General features: G+C 39.6%; 2 protein-coding genes across 4 annotated transcripts in view; both read right to left on the minus strand.

The window, feature by feature from the left end:
- Window positions 1-3,511: 3,511 nt before the first annotated feature.
- Window positions 3,512-9,694, minus strand: LOC147306287 (glucosamine-6-phosphate deaminase 2). Of its 2 annotated transcripts, XM_086276013.1 has the most exons (7): window positions 9,569-9,694; window positions 9,077-9,215; window positions 8,881-8,982; window positions 7,135-7,317; window positions 5,393-5,577; window positions 4,548-4,722; window positions 3,512-4,057 (listed from the first exon to the last, which is right to left on the minus strand). In XM_086276013.1, exons 2-7 carry the CDS (start codon window positions 9,198-9,200, stop codon window positions 3,999-4,001), a joined length of 828 nt encoding a protein of 275 aa, XP_086132139.1. In that variant the 5' UTR covers window positions 9,201-9,215; window positions 9,569-9,694; the 3' UTR covers window positions 3,512-3,998. The 2 variants fall into 2 exon arrangements, with proteins under 2 accessions (XP_086132139.1, XP_086132140.1); XM_086276014.1 differs by lacking the exon at window positions 8,881-8,982.
- Window positions 9,695-14,556: 4,862 nt separating this feature from the next.
- Window positions 14,557-22,614, minus strand: part of cox8a (cytochrome c oxidase subunit 8A) — a 33,132-nt gene continuing 25,074 nt past the window's right edge. Inside the window, exons 2-3 of one of the 2 annotated variants that reach the window (XR_015126515.1) lie at window positions 17,804-21,967; window positions 14,557-14,893 (exon numbers count right to left, since the gene is read on the minus strand). Coding sequence is in view for 1 of the 2 variants with exons in the window: in XM_086276015.1 (XP_086132141.1) it covers window positions 14,798-14,893; window positions 17,804-17,920 (213 nt within the window). In the remaining variant the exon portion in view is untranslated. Of the gene's footprint in view, window positions 14,894-17,803; window positions 21,968-22,614 lie in introns of those variants that run through there. The other variant, XM_086276015.1, reaches the window with a different exon arrangement.

Raw genomic sequence — 22,614 nt, forward strand, 5'->3', positions numbered from 1 at the left:
ATGTGAGTGGGTGTGAAAGGGTGTATGAGGCATGTGGTGTTGAGAACTCCAGGAGAGTAGGAAAGCGCTATATAAGAATCAGACCCCAGTATGTGAGGCTGCAGGACTGTGTGCCTGAGGTGGTAGTCTGTAGCACGGGGGCCCCACAAGGAACAGTGCTCGCCCCTTTCCTCTTCACCCCGTACACTGCAGACTTCAGTTATAACACGGACACTTGCCATCTCCAGAAATTCTCGGATGACGCCGCCATTGTGGCCCGGGTGTCGGAGGGAAACGAACTGGAATACAGGGGGGTCATCAACGACTTCGTCAGTTGGTGCAAACAGAACCATCTTTGCATCAATGCCAGCATGATGAAGGAGCTGGTGACTGACTTCTGCAAGAAGCCACCTCCTATTACACCAGTGAACATCCAGGGTTTGGACATTGAAATGGTGGAGGAGAACAAATACCTGGGTGTTCACCTCAGTAACAAACTGGACTGGTCCACAAACACTTTACAAAAAGGGTCTAAGTCGTCTCCACCTGCTACGGCGGCTGAGATCCTTCGGGGTGAACAGGACACTCCTAAGGACGTTTTACGACACTGCGGTGGCGTCTGCTATTTTCTATGCTGTGGTCTGCTGGAGTGGTGGAATGGCAGAGAGGGACAGGGGGGAACTCAAACTGGTCAGGAGCACTGAGCAGCTCGTTCAGCAGTAGACTTTTGCACCCACAGTGTAGGAAGGAGCGCTATCGCAGGTCATTCTTACCAGCAGCTGTCAGACTAAATTACACAGTTTAACATGGTCATCCTACTCATCAGCTTGTTTCACTGTACATTTTATATATAGTTATGTACAGTTTTTCTATACATATTCTGTACATTGTTACCTGTATGTACGAACTTCAATCGCTTATGTAAATAGGACCACCTTGTGTCTTCCTTTTATATTTTATATTCCCCTTGCTATAAAAGCTGTGTAACACCCACATTTCTCATCTGTGGGAAAATAAAGGTTTATTCTATTCTACTACCAGTCAGAAGTTTGGACACACCTTCTCATTTAATGGGTTTTCTGTATTTTCATGAATAATTACATTGAAGGCATCAAACTATGAATGAACCCATGGGGAATTATGCAGTAAACAAAAGAGTGTGAAATAACTCAAAACATGCTTCATATTTTAGATTATTTTGCTTTGATTCTGCTTTGCACACTCTTGGCATTCTCTTGATGAGCTTCAGGATTTCGTCACCTGAAATGGTTTTCCAACAGTCTTGAAGGAGTTCCCAGAGATGCTGAGCACTTGTTGGCCTCTTACTTGTGGTTGCTAGCATATTTAAAAGTTGTAATGGGAACCAGTTGGATGAGACACCCTGTTTACTTTTAAGATTAGGTTTAAAACTTATAGTTTTAGCTTATAGTTAGGGCAACACAAACAAAACAGTGAAGAAGGCGCAGCAGCGCCTCTTCTTTCTCAGAAGACTGAAAAGATTCGGCATGAGCCCCCGCATCCTCAGGACCTTCTATCACTGTGCCATTGAGAGCATCCTCACTGGATGCATCACCACCTGGTATGGCAACAGCACCGCCTACAACCGCAAAGCTCTCCAGCGAGTAGTGCGGTGCTCTGAACGGATAATTGGAGGTGAGCTTCCCTCCCTCCAAGACATCTACAGGAAGCGCTGCCTGAGGAAAGCGGGGAGGATCATCAAGGACTCCAGTCACCCCAGCCATAAACTGTTCAGACTACTTCCATCAGGAAGGAGGTTCTGCAGCATCCGGTCCCGAACCAGCAGACTGAGAGACAGCTTCTTCCACCAGGCCATCAGACTGCTGAACACTTCATAGACACCTCAGCTTCACTACTGGAACTTCAACATTGTGCACTCCATACTGTACAGTAATGCCACTTGTTTTGCACATGTCTCAACTCTGTATATTTTTATATATTTTATTTATTGTTTACTCTATTTAATTTGTAAAATATGTGTACACACACACACACACACACACGTAGAAAAATATTTAGTATACACATCCAGAAATGCATACACTATTATATATTGTACATATATTTATTACTTTCAGATGTAGCCATTCTTGTATTTTGCTTGTTTACATTATTGTATTTTGCACAACTCTGTTGCTTGTGAAGCTCGCACACAAGAATTTCACTCACATGTGCTGTACCAATGTACCTGCACATGTGATGTGACAATAAAAGTGATTTGATTTGATTTGATTTGACACTGGCAACACCTAGGCCAAGTGTTTTTGACCCATTAACACCATTTTTTGGGTCATTTGCTGGTTTGCTCTTTAAACAAATTATGTAAATCAACAAAGGCAGCTACAGATATAAGTCTGGGATCCTCTTCTTTGCTCTCCCAAAGGCAATAAATTCCTCTCCCTTTGGTTGACACCACTGGCTATATGGGACAGAGCAGCAGTGTATCATATCATATCGTTTCATTTTATGTATGTGTTTCCCAAAGTCCAACAGACAGAACCAATATCAATGATAAAACCTTGGGTGTAATAAATACATTTTTTTTAAAAATAGTCTTCAAATTTACTTAAAAAACACAGATTCAGTTCAATCATCTTGTTACATTACACTATTCTGCTGGTAAACAACTGTAGAATCACTGTGAACATCGTGTGGTAGGGGTACACAAGACCACTTAGACCAAGATCATGACATATATGCCGACATTATATTGTGATTCTGTCTTCCCATATGGTGATATCAATGTTCAGGTATAAATGTGTAGTTTTGTATGTATCAATATATGGTCAAGTGATCAGGGCTGTGATAAAAATATGTTTTGTCACTTTTGTTAATTATCCCCACCAAATCAAAACTGATGTATGAGCCCAACCCAAGGCTTTGGACATTTGTAAAATCCTGCTATGAGGCGTAATCAGATTAGGCAATAGGCCACCTACGAAACAGGCCCTTGCCTTCTAAGGCCACATCCAAGTGAGACGGATCCATGAATGACTGAATGTAGTGTAAAGCGCTTTGGGGTCCTTAGGGACTAGAAAAGCGCTATACAAATGCAGGCCATTTTACCATGAAGCAAAAAGTCAAGCAGCCGTTATTGTGAAGCACATATACAAGAATGTGTTTCAAGTAAAGTTAGGACAAATTTAATTTATGCTGCAGTCACACTGCATTTCAGTACACTCAGGTGTAACAGCATTAATTAATTACATAGGAATACACACTCGTCCAGTAAGTGTATGAAACCAACACCTTACATGTCTGGGACACATGTTATGAACCCCTTGTAAAAGAAAACTGGGTGGAGTTTTTCACTTTGACACTAATTTTTGTTCTTTGGCAGTGTGAAAGAAAATCATCCCAACAGAAGGTTTTCTAACAGAGTCTTCAAACACTGGGAACATCACCTCAAAACCACTCACAGTATCCACATGTGAGACACTCAAATCCACCGACCGATAATTATTGTTGGACAGTAACAGGCTCTCTTTAATTAATTGACGAGGACCCTAAAATATATCTACATGTACAGTGTTTATTTGGTTGACAAGATTTGACCAACATACACATCACATTTGCTTCTTTTGTTGAACTGTTGTCCGCACATTGTTGCCTTCTACTTTGGGAATGAATATGGACAAAGAGTCTAGGTTCGCTTCAACCACCAAACAAATTTGGGCGTTTTGTTTATGGTCATTACTTTATAGAAAAAAGTAATCCTGAAAAAACGAGTTAAACATTAACTAGTTTTAATTAGTTAAAGATTAAACAAAACACCTCGGATAGGTAAACTTGTGTTATAACTACATCGCAACATAAATGAACAGTGACCTTTCACTAATAATCAGTAACAGTCTGAAAAGAATAACATTCAAAGTAAGTTTCTGAATAAGCAACATGCACAGTTAAGGACTCAAACACCAGCTCTTCAGACGTGGAACAGATGTTGAATCCAGAAATCATTGGTCACAACCTTCAGTTGTCTTCCTTATTCACTGGCTCCTTTACTGGTCTTTTATGCTGAGCACTGGGTCCACCAGTTTATTATGGACATGCATTAAACCTACAACAAAAATGAAAAGAGTAAAACAAACTGCTGGGATGTGGACTCAATGCCTGTCAAATATCTAAGCTAATGCTAAGCATATATAAGTAAATATGTAAGTTTGCAGCTCTCGGTCTATTTGTGTAGCTAAATTTAAACACAAGTGTGTTAAAAAAAATGTACTAGTTAAGGTTTTCCACACATTGTTGATTTTATTCTACAAGCTTTTGCATTTTTCAACATATTTAAATATGTTGCATGAGGAAAGTTGTATAAAGCAGTCAGGTAGAGAAACATAAGAACCAGCCCATTTATCATTTGTTAGCTAAAGCTAAATTGTTTGATCGCTTTAAGGATGACATTTTAGTCCTTTTGGTTCACATACCTGTACTTACGGTACACATTTAAGTCAGTTAGCATTTTTCTAATCAGTTACCTGCACTGTAGCTTTTTAGTTAAAAATAAGCAGGTATTAGAAACAGGCACACACAACAGGAGTGACTGGTACCTTTGAAGTATTTGACAGTTTTGACTCTGAGTTCCAAGGTGGCATCCTCATCACAGACAAAAATGGTGCGTGGGTGCTGCTGGAACGCTGATACTGTCCACATGTGGTTAACTCCCTCCTCTATGGCTTTGTAGAGAGCAAAAGCTTTGTGTGCTCCCGTGATAAGAATCATCACCTGAGCAGAGGAAAAGTGTGTTAAAGTTTTATTGTACTGAAATGACTATATTTAGCAGCAGCCACAACCATGGTTATTCAAGCAACTTTATATTGTAATTGTTATTCGTGTGTGATCGAGTACGTGACAGGAGTGCTGGACTTTTTTCATATATAAATGAAATACAATAGACACTGTTTTTAATGCACCTATCCCAAATTAGATCCTGATTCGTCTTTAATGGTGAGAGAGACTAGTGAAAACGTCAGTTTGTAGTGGTTTGTTGGAAGTTTGGAGATAGTAATGTTCAAACTTTTGCAGTTTAAAAGGGTTGGAAAGAAGGTCAGTGGAGCATTTTTCAAAAAGTACATCTTGACAAGTATTTGATATATGAAGCTAAAGTTTCACAGCACTTATTATTTATGTTCAAATTTTTTGCACGATAACATTTTTGTACAAACTGGAGACGGCCGAGTAGAAAATGTCTGCAACTTGAGACGGAGTAGCCCTTACAGAAGAGAAACAGTCTCAATAAACATCAGCTGGTAAAATATTCGCTGTCAAAATTCTGCGTGCTGGCTTTTCTTAAGGCCTTTACACACACAAGAGGTAAAATTTGTGCAAATATTTTGCATGTAAAGTGTGTAAACAGGACAAAAAAAGGACTGAAATAAGTGCCCTTTAATCTGACCTCCTTGGCATCCATGACAGTTCCTACACCAACAGTCAGAGCCATTGTGGGAACCTTGGAGAGGTCATTGCCAAAGAAACGAGCATTTGCCACAATGGTGTCCTTTGCGAGGGTTTTCACTCTCGTTCTGGAAACCAGGCTGGAGCCAGGCTCGTTGAATGCTATGTGACCATCAGGACCAATACCTACAGAACAAAATTCAACAGCATGTGGTAAAGAGCATAAAATGAAATGAATTGATCCCTATGACATAGTAGTAGGTGCTGCAACGGTGAAATTTTGCACATAGTTTTCTAACTACTTCACTCCTTTAACAACACAGACAAAGATGCGAGGGCTACATATTTTTCTAATTTCATCTACAGCGGCCGAGGGAATTCAAACCTTTTATTTGCCACAATCAGCCAACCTTACTGTTCAAAAAGCTCTTACGCCATCTGACCCTGAGTTCATAAGAGAATTACTCATTCTCTGACGCCTGGCTGTGTCCCTACGCATTTTAATCAGACTGTTATTGACCCTCTTTTTAAAAAGTACAGTGCATTTATGTGGACCTCAGATCTCGAGGGCTTTAAGAGGCGCATCGAGTGCTCGTGCTTGTGTTGCATCTATCCCCTCAATCACACTCTTAACACCTCATACACTAAGGCAAACCAACACATGCAACCAACAGGCCACTTTATAACAGACAAGCAGGGAGGAGAGCAGGTGGGTCTTCTTCCACCTCACTTTCCTAAACCCTGTCTGGGGGCGGGATGGCTGTGCAGGGGGCGCTGCTGCATCCGTCGTGAATATGTTGTGTCTCAAAGTCAAATGGAAATGATTACGCATGCTTTCATCTCGCCCTGATCACTGTCATTTGTTATTCCTCTGCCTGAGCAAATCATCTTTGGATTGCCTATAGATGGCTCACAATGCTGCTGCGAGGCTTCATGTGACACATGCGGACTTCAGTGATCCTTTCAGAGCCCTCCACGGTCACATGACTCCACATATCATGAACTGCTTCAGCCATACAGCACTTAATAAATAAACCTTACTTACTTACATAATGCAAATTTAACAACAGAGCAAACAACATGGAACACAGAATTTGTAAACCAAACAATTTGTAACGATAAAGCTATTTTTGGCTGCTCGCTTATTCACAGGAGTTTGCCACAGCCGGTGTGCCCAGTGACCATATATTAAATTATCTGGCCACTGAGCACACAAGTAATGCTATCTAGCACGTTAGCATAAACATTGCTACATTCAAGAAGAGTAAATATTGATGGATGATGAAGAAACGAAAAAAACAGTTCAAATGAGGAGCTGTCTGTGATCGACTCAAGCACAGAAAAGAACAACTGCCTTGAGTTCAGGCAACTTTGCACAATAACAGCGAACGAGATGTGGCAAAGGTACAGTTTACTCTAAGCTAGCAGGTTTTCCTTCTAATCAAAGGTTAAGTCATGCCAAAGCTTAGAACTCCAAATCGAAAAAAAAGGAAGCCAAGAATAGATTTTTTATTGTTTTAGCTGTTGGGTTTATCTTTTATTTCTTTGTATACCATTGGTGTATTACTTATATTAATAATATCCCAACAGAAAAACGCCACTCCACTTGTGCAGAGATAGAAACAACAATAATAATAATAATGTAGTGAAACAGCCACAATCTGCAGTCACAACACTTTCACAAATAGTTTGCATACCACGCAGCACTGCTGTGCAATCTATATCAAAAGCCACACGTCTGACCTCCAACAAACAACTCGATTCCTCCAGCTTCAGCGATCTTCTGCTCATAAGCCTGACACTCCTCCTCCAAGTTCTGTGCATTTCCATCAAGAATGTGAGCGTTGGCTGGATCAATGTCAATGTGCTTGAAGAAATTGTTCCACATGTAGGAGTGGTAACTCTCGGGATGAGCACGAGGTAGACCTGAACAGCAAAAACGTGTTTACTGAGAGTGAAATTAGTAAGAAAAGCCGAATGAAAAAGAAATAAATAGCTCAAAGTAACTAATCGTGTAGAGTATCACTCTTGATCACTCAGTTTGATGAAAATCTCTTCATACAACTTACTAATGTTAGTACATTCTGTTACTGCTAGCCCAAAGCTACTGAGTATTTTAGTCCTGTTAAGCCTGATGGTGGACTACAATGAGAAATAAATGGTTTAGTGAGCAGTTCTGAGCTCGAGGTCACATGTTTCTGTGTCATGAAACTGTCTCTTTTTACTTGGCTAAGTCACCACTGACACCTAAGCTGAACACATAACCTGATCATGAGGTTATTTAAGCAGCCTAAGATCAAAGTGCTCTGTTGGGGTGATGCGGTACTATGAGGTCCTTAACATAAAAAAATGGGACTTTGTATGCAAGGGGAAGGATTTTAAATTAAATTCTGGATTTAACAGGGATCCAATTAAGATAAGCTAATATGGAGATTTGTTAACATTTTAATTGATGCCCAACGCCACTAAATTATTGTGTCTCCTGCCATCTGGTGCGAGACGGCTGCATAAATCTGTTCATCTGTGCCTCATCTTTCTGTTAACACTATTAGAATGAAATCGCAGATACAAGCAGAGGAAACTAACTTTCTCTGAAAGGTGGATGGGCTCCCCTTAGCAACAGGGTAAATTCAGTCCTTCAGGAGGGGTTCAGAGTAGAGCCGCTACACGACATCGAAAGGAGACAGCTAAGGCTGGCGCCTCCTGGATAAGTTGTTCTGGCCGGGCACGTCCTACCGAGACGAGGCCCCGGCATAGGTGCTGCGCATGCAAGCGGCATTAAGCAGCATTGTAGGAATGGGGTCTAATAGACACAGTGGAGGATGTGATCAGAGAGAAAGAGTCTAAATAAATATCAATAGGCAAGTATCAATTATGAATATTTTCCCCAAATGGTTAAAATTTTATTTATGAGGAATTTCAAGAAGGTCATTTCAAGTTAAGGTTAAAGGAATGTTTGGCTCAGCAGAGCACCGACTCGTTATCAGCCTGCATACAGAGCTGAAGACAAACCCACGGTTTGTCTATTTTCTCCAATCAGTGATGAAAAATATGATATCCAAGCTTTATGGGGAGCTTTTTATAGAGCAACAAACTCTTTTGATGCCATTTCCTTTTATGCGTTATCTGCTTTTAGGTAAGTGTTTGAGGGTTACAACCGAGAATCAAGTGGTTCTGATTTGAGCCTGTGATGCTGTAACACTACTGATAAGATGATAAACGTCTGTGGGCCCGTTTTAAAACTGGCTGTAACATTTTTGTTTCTGTTGTCAACTGTGACATATCAACTTTAATGCAGCTCATTAGTCACAGTTAACACACTGTCACCAGACTTGAGCCAGCTGCAAAGCTGCTAGTTTACACTGCTGAAATTCTGGTTTTGTCTCCCAGGACACGGCCCCACCTCAAAAACACTTTCTCCAAAGAGCCCACTTAGAGTTGCACAACTAATACTGAGGAAAAAGCTGAGTCAGTTATCCTTTAACTCACCGACATATTCATCCATGTTAAACGTTTTCACATATTTGAATGAAATATCACCATGTCTGTAGTATTCAATTAACTTCTGGTAACAGCCATAAGGAGTGCTACCTGTGAGAAATGAGACAAACCCTACTTAGAGGGGAAACACAGACTTCACATTGCAGGACTCATTTTTCGCAACATGGGTATTGTTGTTACTCACCTGTTGGCAAGCCCAGAGTAAAGAACCTGTCAGCAGAAGGCTTAAACTGGACTATTCTGTTGCGGATGTATTTTGCTGCCCACTCACTGGCCAGATCATAGTCGTCGAGAATGACCAGCCTCATAGTAGTAAGCTCTCACTGAGTGTGTGTGAGAAAAATACAAGTTGGAAAAGTAAAAACTACTAAGTGTGCGCTTAGCTTATTTCAAATGCCTCCTCCGATAAATATTTGTATCTGAACAATCTGTCTGTATTCCTATGCAGAAAGGGCCAATGACAAACAGTCATTAGTGTCCAAAACTATACTTTAGTAAATGATCGGAAGTACTTGCTAATGCTAACAAGTGAAGCAAGTCGACCGGAGCGGAATATTTCACGTGTAGTGGTGTGTACACGTAATACTGCACAGTCTCGGAAATGTTCCGCACAGGATCGGGAATTACAAATCCGCAGCTAACACGCGTCTAACATTAGAGCGATAACACAGGTTACCTGCAAAATCTGTCGCTTGTCAGACCAGGAAGCAGGTGATCGTCACGTGATCATCTGCCCGTCAGCTGATACGTGTGGAACATATGGAAGTCCGCGTGGACCAAAACATGTTACATCGAAACACTAGCAGCAGTGTTACAAACGTGAATATTCTTCTTACACTGAAAAATGCTGGCAGTCTTTTCTCAACACCATCTTCTTCCTTTGACTTCTCAGGCGTTGCCTCAGTGGATCTCCTACCCTGCTGGTCAACAGCACTGGTGACAGTCCGTGTTTACCTGCGCCTCAAAAATCCAACATCACGTTGTCAGTGCGCCCCAGGGCAGCTGTGGCTACAGTGTAGCTGCCATCACCAGTGTGTGAATGTGTGGATGACTGGATGTAGTGTAAAGCGCTTTGGGGTCCTTAGGGACTGAGTAAAGCATTATACAAATACAAGCCATTTACCATTTATTGTTGATGATCTGAAGTTTTCATTTGCCAAAAATCTGACACTAATAACTGTTCTGATGCAATCCTCCACATTTACACGGGCCCCACGTGGTTGGAGTTTTTTCACTGTTGTGTGACCATTATGTTAGCTCGAGGTAATTCTTTAACATCACCTGGAAGTACTCATTAGGCTTTCCAGTAAGAAAGTTTGTTTTCAAGAATTCTTTTACTATATCTTTATTGATTACAATAAAGCTAAGAAATAATTCTCCATAGAAAGAATAAGAACAACTTTCACAATCTGCCATTTGGCAGATTTTAAGACCTGCTTGGACTTACACAACCCCCAACCCAGAGGGTTTGTTCCCTCTCCCAGCATCAAACATAGGAGACATTGAATGTGGAAACTACTACACTCAACAGAAACAATGAGAAGAAAAGACAACTTGTGGTTCCACTAATTCATAGGTGTCAAACTCTGGCCCGCGGGCCAAATTTGGCCCGCAGCCTAGTTACATTTGGCCCGCGAAGCCATACCAAATTATTATTAGAGCTGGCCTACTGGTATTATACAGCTAATATATATATTGTTTAGTATTAAGCTTTGCTTGTTCCATATTCAGTTTTTCAGCAAAACTTGTTTGAGTCCATAAGAAGAGATTCATTCTTATATCTGGAGGAAGATTTTTTTTTTCAATAAATATTAACTTTAGCCCGCGACCTTGTTCCAGTTTTGAATTTTGGCCCACTGTGTATTTGAGTTTGACACCTCTGCACTAATTGATTTCACATTTAAATGGTAGCATCCAGTGCTGACATCAAGCAGAGTGAATGGCTGAGCACATTGGCTTCCGCAAAACGTGAGACCAAATTTAGATTTACATAAATGGGATACAGTAAAGTTTGATTGATTGATTGATTGGTAATTTATTTCAACATGTGAACAATATACAAGTACATTTAGAAAAGAAATGAGAGAAAAAAAATATACTATACAAATTACATACAAAAAAAACATTCTGATTAATTTACATGTTGAAAGGGAGTGGGAAGAAGTATACACTTATTTAATCCCACCCCTGTCCCATAAATTATCAGTGAATATTTAGTCAGCTTCCTTACTGATATAATTTGTAATAAAAATAGTGAACAGATTTCTGATATACTATATACTATAATATCACATCATGAATTTTTTGTTTGTTTGTTTTTAAATAGAGACATTCACTTAATTTAAATATTTTCCTTTTCTTTATAGATCGAGAAGATCATATTTTTATAACTCTTTTTGAACAGTTTTATGTTTGGACATTGCTTTAATTCCATATTCAGTTTGTTCCATAGTTTCACTCCTTGAACAGAAACACAAAAGCCTTTTCTTGTAGTACGTACCTTCATTGTTTTGAAGTTACAAAAACCCCTTAAATTATAACTTCCTTCTTTCAAAAAAAACCATACTCTGAATATTACCTGGCAGTTCTTTATTTTTTGCTTTGAATAGAATTTGTGCTGTTTGGAATTTCACTATATCGTCAATTTTCAATATTTCAGACTGCAAAAATAGTGAGTTTGTATGTTCCCTATAACCTGCATTGTGGATGATTCGAATTGCTTTCTTTTGAAGAGTAAAAAGTGAATGTAATGTGGTTTTATAGTTAGTTTGTGTACATGGAGATTTTGTAGCCATCTGTCCACAACCACGTACAGTACAGTCAAAGGTCAAATCAAATCAAATCAAATCACTTTTATTGTCACATCACATGTGCAGGTACATTGGTACAGTACATGCGAGTGAAATTCTTGTGTGCGAGCTTCACAAGCAACAGAGTTGTGCAAAATACAATAATGTAAACAAGCAAAATACAAGAATGGCTACATCTGAAACTAATAAATATATGTACAATATATAATAGTATATGCGTTTCTGGATGTGTATACTAAATATTTTTCTACGTGTGTGTGTGTGTGTGTGTGTGTGTGTACACATATTTTACAAATTAAATAGAGTAAACAATAAATAAAATATATAAAAATATACAGAGTTGAGACATGTGCAATCCTAAGGTTTGGACACACACACACACACACACACACACACACACACACACACACACACACACACACACACACACACACAAATACTGGGATACTGTGTTGCATTTTGCTGTTATTTTTTATGCTTTTGGCTTAATAGCAAAGTCTGTTAGTACTCAGAACACAATCCACTTTGTGCTGAAGAGTTAAATGGTGCATCAAATGCCCTCTTTTATGTGAGTGCATACAGAGCACACACTAATTAATGAAGAATCTCTCATTTTGAAGGGAGTTTCATTTTAATGGAGAGAGAAATTATATCAACTAAAAATCACACACTCACAAAAAACACAAGTTATAAACTGATTCATATGTCATTGAGTGAATTAAGTGTTTTAATCACAAAACATAACTTAGTACTTGGCGCAGACAGGTTGTTAGCGAGAACAGTGGTAAGATGTTTGTGATCTTGTTGTTGATCACCAGGTTTGCACAGATCTCAGGAGGCATTTTGGCGAACTCCTCCCCCTCCACAGCTTTTTTTAAGGTTAAAGAGGACATGAAACGCTACACGTGTAAAGCGTCTCTTCTACACAGTCCTCATTTATAAAGTGCTTTACAAACCCCAACATTACAACTAACAGTTGGATTTTCCTGTTTGAGTCCAACTAGCCAAACAACTAACAGCCACTCAGGAGGTCAAGCTGGTCATCTACTGATCAGAAGGTTGGCGGTTCGATCCCTGGCTCCCCCAGTCTGTGTACCAAAGATCTTTGGGCAAGATGCTAACCCCAAGTTGCTCTCCGATGCATCCATCAGAGTGTGAATGTTAGATAGTAAGCACTTAAAGCTGAAGAAAGTGACTGTGGCATGTTGTGTAAAATACTTTTAGTGCTCTGGGAGAATACAAAAGTGCTACATGTACCATTTAAACAGACAGTGGGCAGTATATCCTGGTTTTCTTAACATGAAACTCACCGTTGCAGTCAGGTGCACCACGAATGTGATCCCCTTAAACTGATTTTAGTCTTGTTAGTTATCGATCCTATCACTAGTTTGCCAACATAAATCTATTACCACAACCAACCACATGATGTGACGTGCTGTACTGACAGAAGATGGTGCTGAACATGTTTTTAAAAATCTAAGCTTGACATAGTGTCATTTCTAGCAGGGCTCGGTGTATATTAGCCTTTATGTGTTTCAGAGACTGGCTTGACCGCTCCATTACCTTAAAGTGCTTCTCCTTTGTTGCCTTGGCACTATAATTTGATTCATCGTCATGCTGGAAGATCCAGCTTCAGTCTTCTGGCTGAGGAAAGGAGGTTTTCATCCAAGACTTCACAGTACATGGCCAACAGACCGAGCAGCAGGTATTTTCTTGCTTCAACGTCCACCTCGGTTGGAGCTTTCGTGTCGCATATTAATTACATCGTTGGACACACAGAGGCGTGTGGAATGGAAGAAATTGATTCTGTGGAGTGGTGTGCTTCATAATAATTAGTCGCGATCAGGAACATCTGTAACTGATTATGGTCTGTGTGCCCATCACTGCGAGCCAGAACTCTGACGGGGTTGTTGGGGAATTAAATAGTCATTTCATTTGATGATACACAAATCAGTGGATACTTTTTGAGTGTTTTTCTGGATTTTTGGTTGACATTTTCTTTCCACTAAATCACAACTATAAAAATGATCAACTGTTCATTTCTTTTTAAGTAAGCAAGCCTACAAATTCAGCAGGAGATCAAATAAAGCTTTTCCCCAACTATATATCCCATCTGACTGATAACCATGTTACAGAACAAACTTCTTGCAGACTTCTAAAGTGGCAAATGTGTTTTTTCCTGGTAAAACATGTTCGTGCTAAAATGAAACTTGGACTAACCACTGATCAGTTCTGCAACTCAAATAACCCGAGGAAACATCTGTTGACTTCTCTTTAGAAGCCACTAAAACTTAAAAGATTCCACTCTAATAAAACCTGTAATCATGAAGTATTATACAGCATGATAGAATTGATCAGTGTAAGGAGTTTTTATACAAGTATTTGGGATAAATTAAGGTTGGGTAAAAGTTCTTTCACAAACCTGTCATTGCTCATGTTTAAGGTGTAGTAAAACTGAAGCACTCTTTATACCTTTGTTTTTTAAGATTTCGTGACGGGATTTCTTTTTACCCCCAGAGTAGGTGGGAAACATCCCACTCACAAAAGAAGAAGAAAGTGTACTTTATTGGTCCCCGTGGGGAAAATCCCTCTCTGCATTTAACCCATTCACTCAGTGAGGCAGTGGGCAGCCACTGGGCGCCCGGGGAGCAGTGTGTAGGGACGGTACCTTGCTCAGGGGTACCTCAGGGTAGCTGTTCAGGGGAATCGAACCCCCGACCGTCCGATCATGGGGCCACCACTCTACCTACCACTGCCCCTGTAAAAATATACACTAGTCTTATATATATTTTCCTTTTTTTTAAGTTAATGTAAAACCTTCATCAAAAACAAACAAATACACAGAAACAGTAACTGTCATTTATAATTTAATTCTGTAACATACTTCTTGTGAGGAATGCCAACAGATATCCATGAACTCAACGCATCAGAGACAATCTTGGGGGAAGTTGGAGTGGAACTGTCAGAGAGGTAGAAGAGTTAAACGGTAAAACTTGTTCCATAAGCGTCTCTGCAGTTAGAATAAATGTGATGGTCCCAAGCTGTCACTGAACACGGACACTGAACATGCCAAGTAAACTCTTAAAATGGCCATGCTACTCTTTCTTCTTGTAGTCCTCCAGATGAGCCAGGATCCACCCCGATGGTCCCAGGATGGTCAGGGAGAATATACCCAGTCCAACAGCAGTTTCCTGGACATCAGAAGGTGAAAGAGAGGGCACATTGTCAGCTGTGAACCCGCACTATCACAAGAGATTTTTTTCTTCTTTTTTTTTTTAAGGGGGGGGGGGGGGGTACTGCAACAATTCATTGAGTAACTCAAATAATTCAACTATAGAAAAAACAAACAAACCTCAAATTCATTGATGCTTCACACACAGCCCTGTAGCATGCCAATGTCTCAATTTTGTATACATCTCATTTTATTTGACTTTGAATGTTTACATATTTTTGCATTTAGGAAAATATTTTCTTTATAAAAAAAAAAAAAAAAAGTAATTTCACTGCAGCACATACACTCAAAGAGTTGTTTTTCTGACAAATGTAGTATGCAGTTAAATGTTTCAACACTGCAATTTCTATAATGGAAACCAATGAGCAGTTCATTCTGGAAGACCTGTTTCTTTTCTAATTTGAATTTTCTTTTTCTTTGCTCACGTCACAAGTAAAAAAGTATTTCCTATCCCATTACTCAATTAATCCATGGAATAACCAATAGATTACTCAAACACTAAAGTAATCGATAGCTGCAGTCAGAGTTGAGAAGGACTAGGGCCTTATGGAGTTGTACAGCATCTCACAAAAGTGAGTACACTCCTCACATTTTTGTAGATATTTGATTAAATCTTATCATGGGACACCACTGAAGATATGCGCTTTGATAGAATGTAAAGTAATCAGTGTACAGCTTGTATAACACTGTAAATTTGATGTCCCTCAAAATTACTCATCACACAGCCATTAATGTCTTAATTGCTGGCAACAAAAGTGAGTATACCCCTAAGGGAGAATGTCCAAATTGCCCCTATTTAGCCATGTTCCCTCCCCTTTGTCATGTGACTCATTGGCGTTACAAGTTCTGAGGTGTGATTGGGGAGCAGGTTTGTTAAATTTGGTGTTATCATTCTCATACTGGTCGCTAGAAATTCAACATGGCATCTCATAGCACTCATAGCATAGCGTGTATCCTCCAGCTTCACTGTGTTAATGTATTTATATTATGCTAACATAGCTGTGTCGCTAGCGATCACATAGCACATCATTATATACCAGCTAGCAAACTTCAGTAACCCTGCAAACATCACTCCTGTCTTCATTTATGTTGGAAGTGATAGCAGAGCTGTACGTTTGAATTCTCTCAAATCTCTCAGTCAGAACATGCTATATCATGTTTAGGTGGAAACTAGTGAGCTAACTTCCTGCTAACTTCTAACTCTGATAAATTTAATAAATTCTGTTTTCATGGATGCCTCGATGTTAAACTTAATTGTTACACCCGGTAAAGCAGCAACGCTGATCATTTTATTACAGATGAAAGAATTTAGACAGTTTTTAACTCTTAGTGACGCCGCAGTGCTCGTTTGACTTTGGGACCTGAAGTGGAGTTTGGACCCAGAAACAGCTAATAACGTCAGACTTAAAGATCGGATTGAAACCAGACACTAGGGCTGCAACGATTCATTGCCACAATCAATGTCGTTGACTGTAAAAAATTTCATCGATGTGTTTTACTCTAAAACGGGGGTGAGCAACTACAGTCCTCGAGGGCTGGCATCCTGCAGGTAAATTCAGACATGCAGTTGTACCGAAAATAATGATACCAAACAAGGAAAAGTCAACAGTTTTTAAAAGTGAAAGATAAAAGGTAAAATCAAAAGTAGTCAAAACCCTTGACCCCAGAGGCTTTATGCTAATTCAGCTCAGAAGCTCTGACATACAGATGAACAGAGGAAGATGTTTCAGCAGTTTGAAAACTTCAGATTGTGAAACATTGCAAAAAACCACTGAAAGTCTTGGTTTCATCTCCTCCTATATCAGTGCTTATGTGGCGATATTGTCTGGGTAGCAACACCTGGATGATCTGATATCATCATAATAAATGTTGTTCCAGGTTCAACATTGCAAGTGACCAATCACATTGTTGTGACGTCCCCCTTTTGTGCCTTTGAAAAATCTACTTCACTTGCTTCTGTCCGCCGATCCAGGAACTTGAATTCTTTGAATTTCAGGATACTTTTCTTTAGTAAACGGTAAGCATTATACATATTGTCCTTACAGAGGCGGTTTCTCTTCTCGCAAGTGAAGTAGATTTTTTGAAGACGTTTGTTTTTTTGTTTTCACATTGCAAGTGATTGGTCACTTACAATGTTGAACCTGGAACAACATTATTTATGATGACAAGGGAACAACACTAACACATCAGATCGTCCAGCGACACCTATCGTTCAGGAGGATACTGCAGTGGTTTCCTGCGCCTTAATGGCAGGTATAGCAAGGTTGCTGCGATAAGTGAAACGACTACTACAACGGCCTTAATGGCCCCATTACTTCGGGTATACTGGGGCCAGCAGTTGATATAATTTTCGGCGGCGAACATAAAAACAGCCTCGTCGCAAGTTGGAGTGAGCAGAAAGATTTAAAAAAGATGAAAGTTTACTTCAAAGTTTCTTGAAAAGAAAACGAGTCTCAAGCTTGTATAGAGGGAGGTTGTAAGACCTCCCTCTATACGATATGATAGTCTCCGATCTTCTACACACTTGCTTAAACTGACAGAAACGACACCTTAAAACCGGCCGCGCCTCCCACGAGATCCGCGCAAGGTTACATAAATTGAGGCGCACGACCGGCCTACAGCACGTCAAAGCGCGACGCCAAAGCCCCCCATGTAACGCGGGAACGTTACACCCTGGAGTCTCTAACATTATAGAGACTCAGATTAGTTTATTATATTTTTAAAAAAACCCACTTACAGTCAGAACAAAAAATACATTAAGCTCCGACCGCTGCACAGACAGTGACCTCGTCAGCCAAGGACAAACCATAGCTGCTAACACATTTAAGCGCGACATATCAAATGTAGTTCGCCGATAGATCAGACTTACAAAGGAGCCGATCTTGTCCTTCGCTGGTCTAGTGTAGATGCTGGCTCTCTGAGCCACGACGTGTCCCCTCAGGACAGGAGCAGCACGGCGGGCAATCACTCCTAGAACTCCAGGCATGTTGACGAATGATGGCTACGAAATGCGTTGGTTTCTTCTCGGCAACAGAGCAGCTCTTCTTCGTCGTCTTCTTCTTCGTGCTGTTAACTGGCCGTTGGCACACAGTTGAACTGGTGCATTACCGCCACCAGCTGGAGCTCATTTAGAACACCTTATATTCTGTTTAATGTCCGGCATCCTGTTTGATTAAGCATGTGTTTGTAGTGGCTGTGATGACCATATATCTCTGAATTAAAAAAAAAAAAAACTATTCATAAAATATTAATAACAATTAATAACAGAAGAATAGATAAACAGGCATGAGCAGAGTGACAGTTTTTTAAATGTAATATTTACATTTAATATTTTGAATGTTGTGGTCCAAATTTAACATAATGTTCTGACAAACATTTGGTAAATCAGTATAAAGAAAATGAAAGTGGTTCAAGTAAGGATCCTTGGGGTACTCCAACCATATAATCAAGGTAAAGAGATTTCTTACCACTGTTAACAGGGGGCATTAAAATATGACTGAAAAATTATTGTGAACTGTTGGCAAAACATCTGGTTAAACATATGACATTCAGACATTCTCAAAAAATGTGATTTATAGAGCACCAAATCACAACTTAACAGGCCTTTATATTGTCAGGTAAAGACACTGCACAACGCATTGTGGGGAAGATGGGGAAGCTTAACTTTAACAGACTTGTGTTTGCTGCTGAATCATATACTACAGATCCATAATATAACACTGATCGTAGTTGATTAATGTATCTGCCCCTCAAATCCCAATCTATCTAAACTAAACAGCAGACTATATTCAAAAGCCAACTCTCAACATCAGTTGCCTCACGAACCTGTTAACTGCAAGGCATATATGTCATTCAAATAAAAACTAACAACAAAAAGTTGGCAACACAAAGAAAAGCTCCCTTTTAACAGGAAGAAACCTCTGGCAGATCCAGAGTCAGCTATCTGCTGGGGTCACAAATAAAACTGGGACATATGGGCTTCTTCTGTATTCCTCTGTATTTACACATGGACGTGGACATGGATCTGTTTGAAGCTGGCACTGTGAAATTTGTCTCAAAAGCCCATGTGGGCATGTGATGTGGTCTATATCAGCCATAGACCACACACGTATCTAAGGTTGTGTAGTGAACGAGAGGAATATTCCATGTAGTCTTAGACATTTGTATGTAAAAACAGTTTTTGAAAGACAATATGATTTGTGAAGCTGAACTTTATAATATTTTCCGTAAATAATCACAATCTTTATCAGGTTTGGATGTACACATTTGTAAAATAGTTTTACGTGTGGTCAGATTGCTTTGTATTTGTGTCTGCATTGGTGTATGCATTTGTTAGTCCTCAAACGTTACGCACAAATCATTGTATACATCTGTACATCGTAGTTTATGCTTGTGGATCATATTATATCCCTTCGTAACACTTTTGGGGCTTGCTGCACTTTCAGAAGGACATCTGTAGTAATGAAATATATTAATAATGTTATTAACCCTTAAGGACCCACAGTGACACTGGTGTCACCGCCCCTTTACACTTAGAGAAAAACTATTTATAATGGTTTAACATCTACTGCACAAACTAGTTCAGTCATCTGACAAGTGAGGCACTCTGGGTGTTCAAGACACCATTTTCAAAGTCTTGGTCCACCTGGTTAGCTAATGAGATCACTATGCTAATTTTAAAAACTTTCTATTCTTTTTGCAAAGGTAAGCTTTTACTCATTCAGCAATTCTAAACTTTAGATAAGATGTCATAGGTCACTTGTAACCTAGTTTGGTAATATTTCTGAAACAATTTGATCTAGAATCAGTTTGTTAAATATCGCTGTGACAAATATGTCACATCGGGCATTAAACTCCAAATTTTCTTTAAAAAACTGATGTGACATATTTGTCACAAAAAGACAAAAGCTGATCATTAGCTTAGTCAGTTTAGCTCATTCAGTTATTTTAAGTAAATGTATTCTTTGTTGTTAATTCTCAGTCATATTTAACTAAATTCAAGCATAACTAATTTATTAAAATACCTAAATTTGTGATGGAACTTTACTTTAGCTTTGTTGAGGCGTTTTTCAGTTACCCCCAATTTTTTGTCATTTTCAGTCTTTTGTAGAATGGATAAAAAGAAAAAATATAGTGTTCAAGATCCGCTGGAGTTTATCACTGCAGAGGACAGTGAGTATGAGGGATGTGAAAGTAGCTCAGATGAAGATTCTGAAGACCCTAATTACATCCCCCACAAAGACGTGGAGAGTGATGAATCAAGTGAATCCAGTGATTCACTCTGTTGATGAGCAAATGGTACCCTTCAAGGGGACACACAGCCCAATAAGGCCGTATGTGAAGGGAAAGCCCCAACCCTGGGGGTTGAAAATCTGGGCCTGGTGCTCATCCTCTGGTATGCTCCATGATTTTGTTGTTTATCAAGGTGGTACTGGGAAGAAGACTTTACTTGGGATTGGAGGAGATGTTGTGGTGAAGTTGTGTGAAACTCTGCCAGCTGAGCAAAACTACAAAGTTTTTGCTGATAACTTCTTCTCCTCAGCCCCACTTGTGCTCACACTTCTTCAACGACAGATCTACTTTGTAGGAACACTTCGTGGAAATCGCATAGCAGGTTATCAGCTTGAAGATGAAAAAAGTCTTGCCCAGAGAGGCAGAGGATCTGTTGATGCCAGGGTGAATAAGGAGGAGAGCATGGTTATTGTGAAGTGGTATGACAACAAATCTGTTACCCTCATCTCATCCTATCCGATTGTTCAGTCTGACGTCACTAGCCGTGTCTGGGTCTAAACTCCGCTGCAGGTCCATATATCAAACGATCACTATGGCATTACTGAGAGTTAAAACACTGTCTTAAGTCTTTCATCTTTAATAAAATGATCAGCGTTCTGCTCTACCAGGTGTAACTATGACGTTTAACATCCAGGCATCCATGAAAACGGAATTTATGACATTTAACGGAGTTAGAAGTTAGCAGGAAGTTAGCTCGCTAGCTTCTATCTAAATACAATATAGCATGTCCTGACTGCGGGGTTTTGGAAACAAATTAAAACGTACAGCTCTGTTATCACTTCCAACATAAATGAAGACAGAAAACTAAACAGCAGTGACGTTTGTAGGGTTACTGAAGTTGGGCTAGCTGCTATATAATGATGTGCTACGTGACCGCTAGCGACACAGCTATGTTAGCATAATATAAACAAGCTAACTTTTTTTCCACTCGATAAAAGTTACCGTGAGTGTTCTCGGTGGTCAGGAACAAATGTAATCGCATGGCAGGATGCTGTAAAAGGACCAAACTTCAGCCAGGAGAACAACTGAGATAATCTATCCACAATACGAGGTTAGTCATTCATATACTGCTGCATGGGCTGGGCTGTAGTTACATCCTAAGGTTTTAAAAACTGAGCTTAAATAAATGATTAGCGGTAATAAAAGCCGAGGGAGGTCAACAGTGATCACTGACTGTTTTAGGAGCTTTTTGAGATTAAATAGAAGAAAATGCAAAACATTAAACATGTTAACAACACAAAAGCCATATTAAACGCAGACTACTTTAGGCCCGGAAGTAGGATTCGTCACGTCATCACTTAATAATCGGATTGTGCAACTGAGCCTCAAGATACAGTCCGTCGCTGGAGCAAATCGGGCAAGGCATTTGTTGAGGTTAAAAGGCCACACATTGTGAAGGAGTACAACACATTCATGGGGGGTATTGACCTGCTTGACGCCTGCATTGCAAGGTACAAGTACCACATGAAGTCACGGAGGTGGTATCTCTACCTGTTCTGGCAAGCCATCATGCTTGGTGTTGTCAACGCATGGTTGATTTACCGTTGTGACTGCAAGCTACTTGGTGTCCAAAAGCCACTGAAACAAAGAAGCTTCCAGGCAGAAGTTGCCACAAGCCTGATCCTTTGGAAATCACACAGGGGGCGCCCATCACAGAACATCTCATCACCATCTCCACCACCCAAGAGAGTTCGTGTTGGAGTTCCAGAGGATGTCCGGACTGATGAGGTTGCACATTGGCCTGTAAAATGTGAAAAGCGAGGTCGGTGCAAAAATTGCAAGGTGAATGCAACTACCACCCTCTGTGAAAAATGTGATGCACGTCTTTGTTTCACAGAGGAAAGAAATTGCTTCAAAAGTTACCATTACCAAAGGTAAACTTCTAACAACTGCAATGAAAAAAAGCCATTTGAGCAAGTTATTGACTTTATGTAACATTCTTTTCTATTTTGGCACAATGTTTTTATATGCTCATGTTTTTAGTTCATTACACCTCTCTAATGTTAATGTTTTTTCAGTGACATTTTCAATTGTACCTCCAACATTGGGCTGATTTATTTAATTTTTTTTTCCAAGAAGCTTGTTGAAGTAAACCAAGAAGTGTTACCATCATTATCCATGTTAAGAATTTGAAAATAAAAAGGAAATTCTGTTTTTAAAAGCAAGAAAGTGTTTACAGAATTACTTTCTAAATATAGAACAAATGTACCTTGTATGCCCAATGTGACGCATATGTGACATTTCAGATCTGGGGCAGTGGGTGGAGCTATTACAAAAAAAACTTCATAAATGTGTTATATATCATTCATTTGATATAACTTACAACCCCCGTAATCTTCATGAAAGTAGAAATAGGTATAATCATCATCATCATCATCTAATAATAAT

This window comes from Aulonocara sp. 'chitande type north' Nkhata Bay, linkage group LG19 (genome assembly GCF_057382095.1).
Source record: "Aulonocara sp. 'chitande type north' Nkhata Bay isolate Kocher_YH1m ecotype deep benthic linkage group LG19, A_spYH_male_GT1.1, whole genome shotgun sequence".
Taxonomy (NCBI): Eukaryota; Metazoa; Chordata; class Actinopteri; order Cichliformes; family Cichlidae; genus Aulonocara; species Aulonocara sp. 'chitande type north' Nkhata Bay.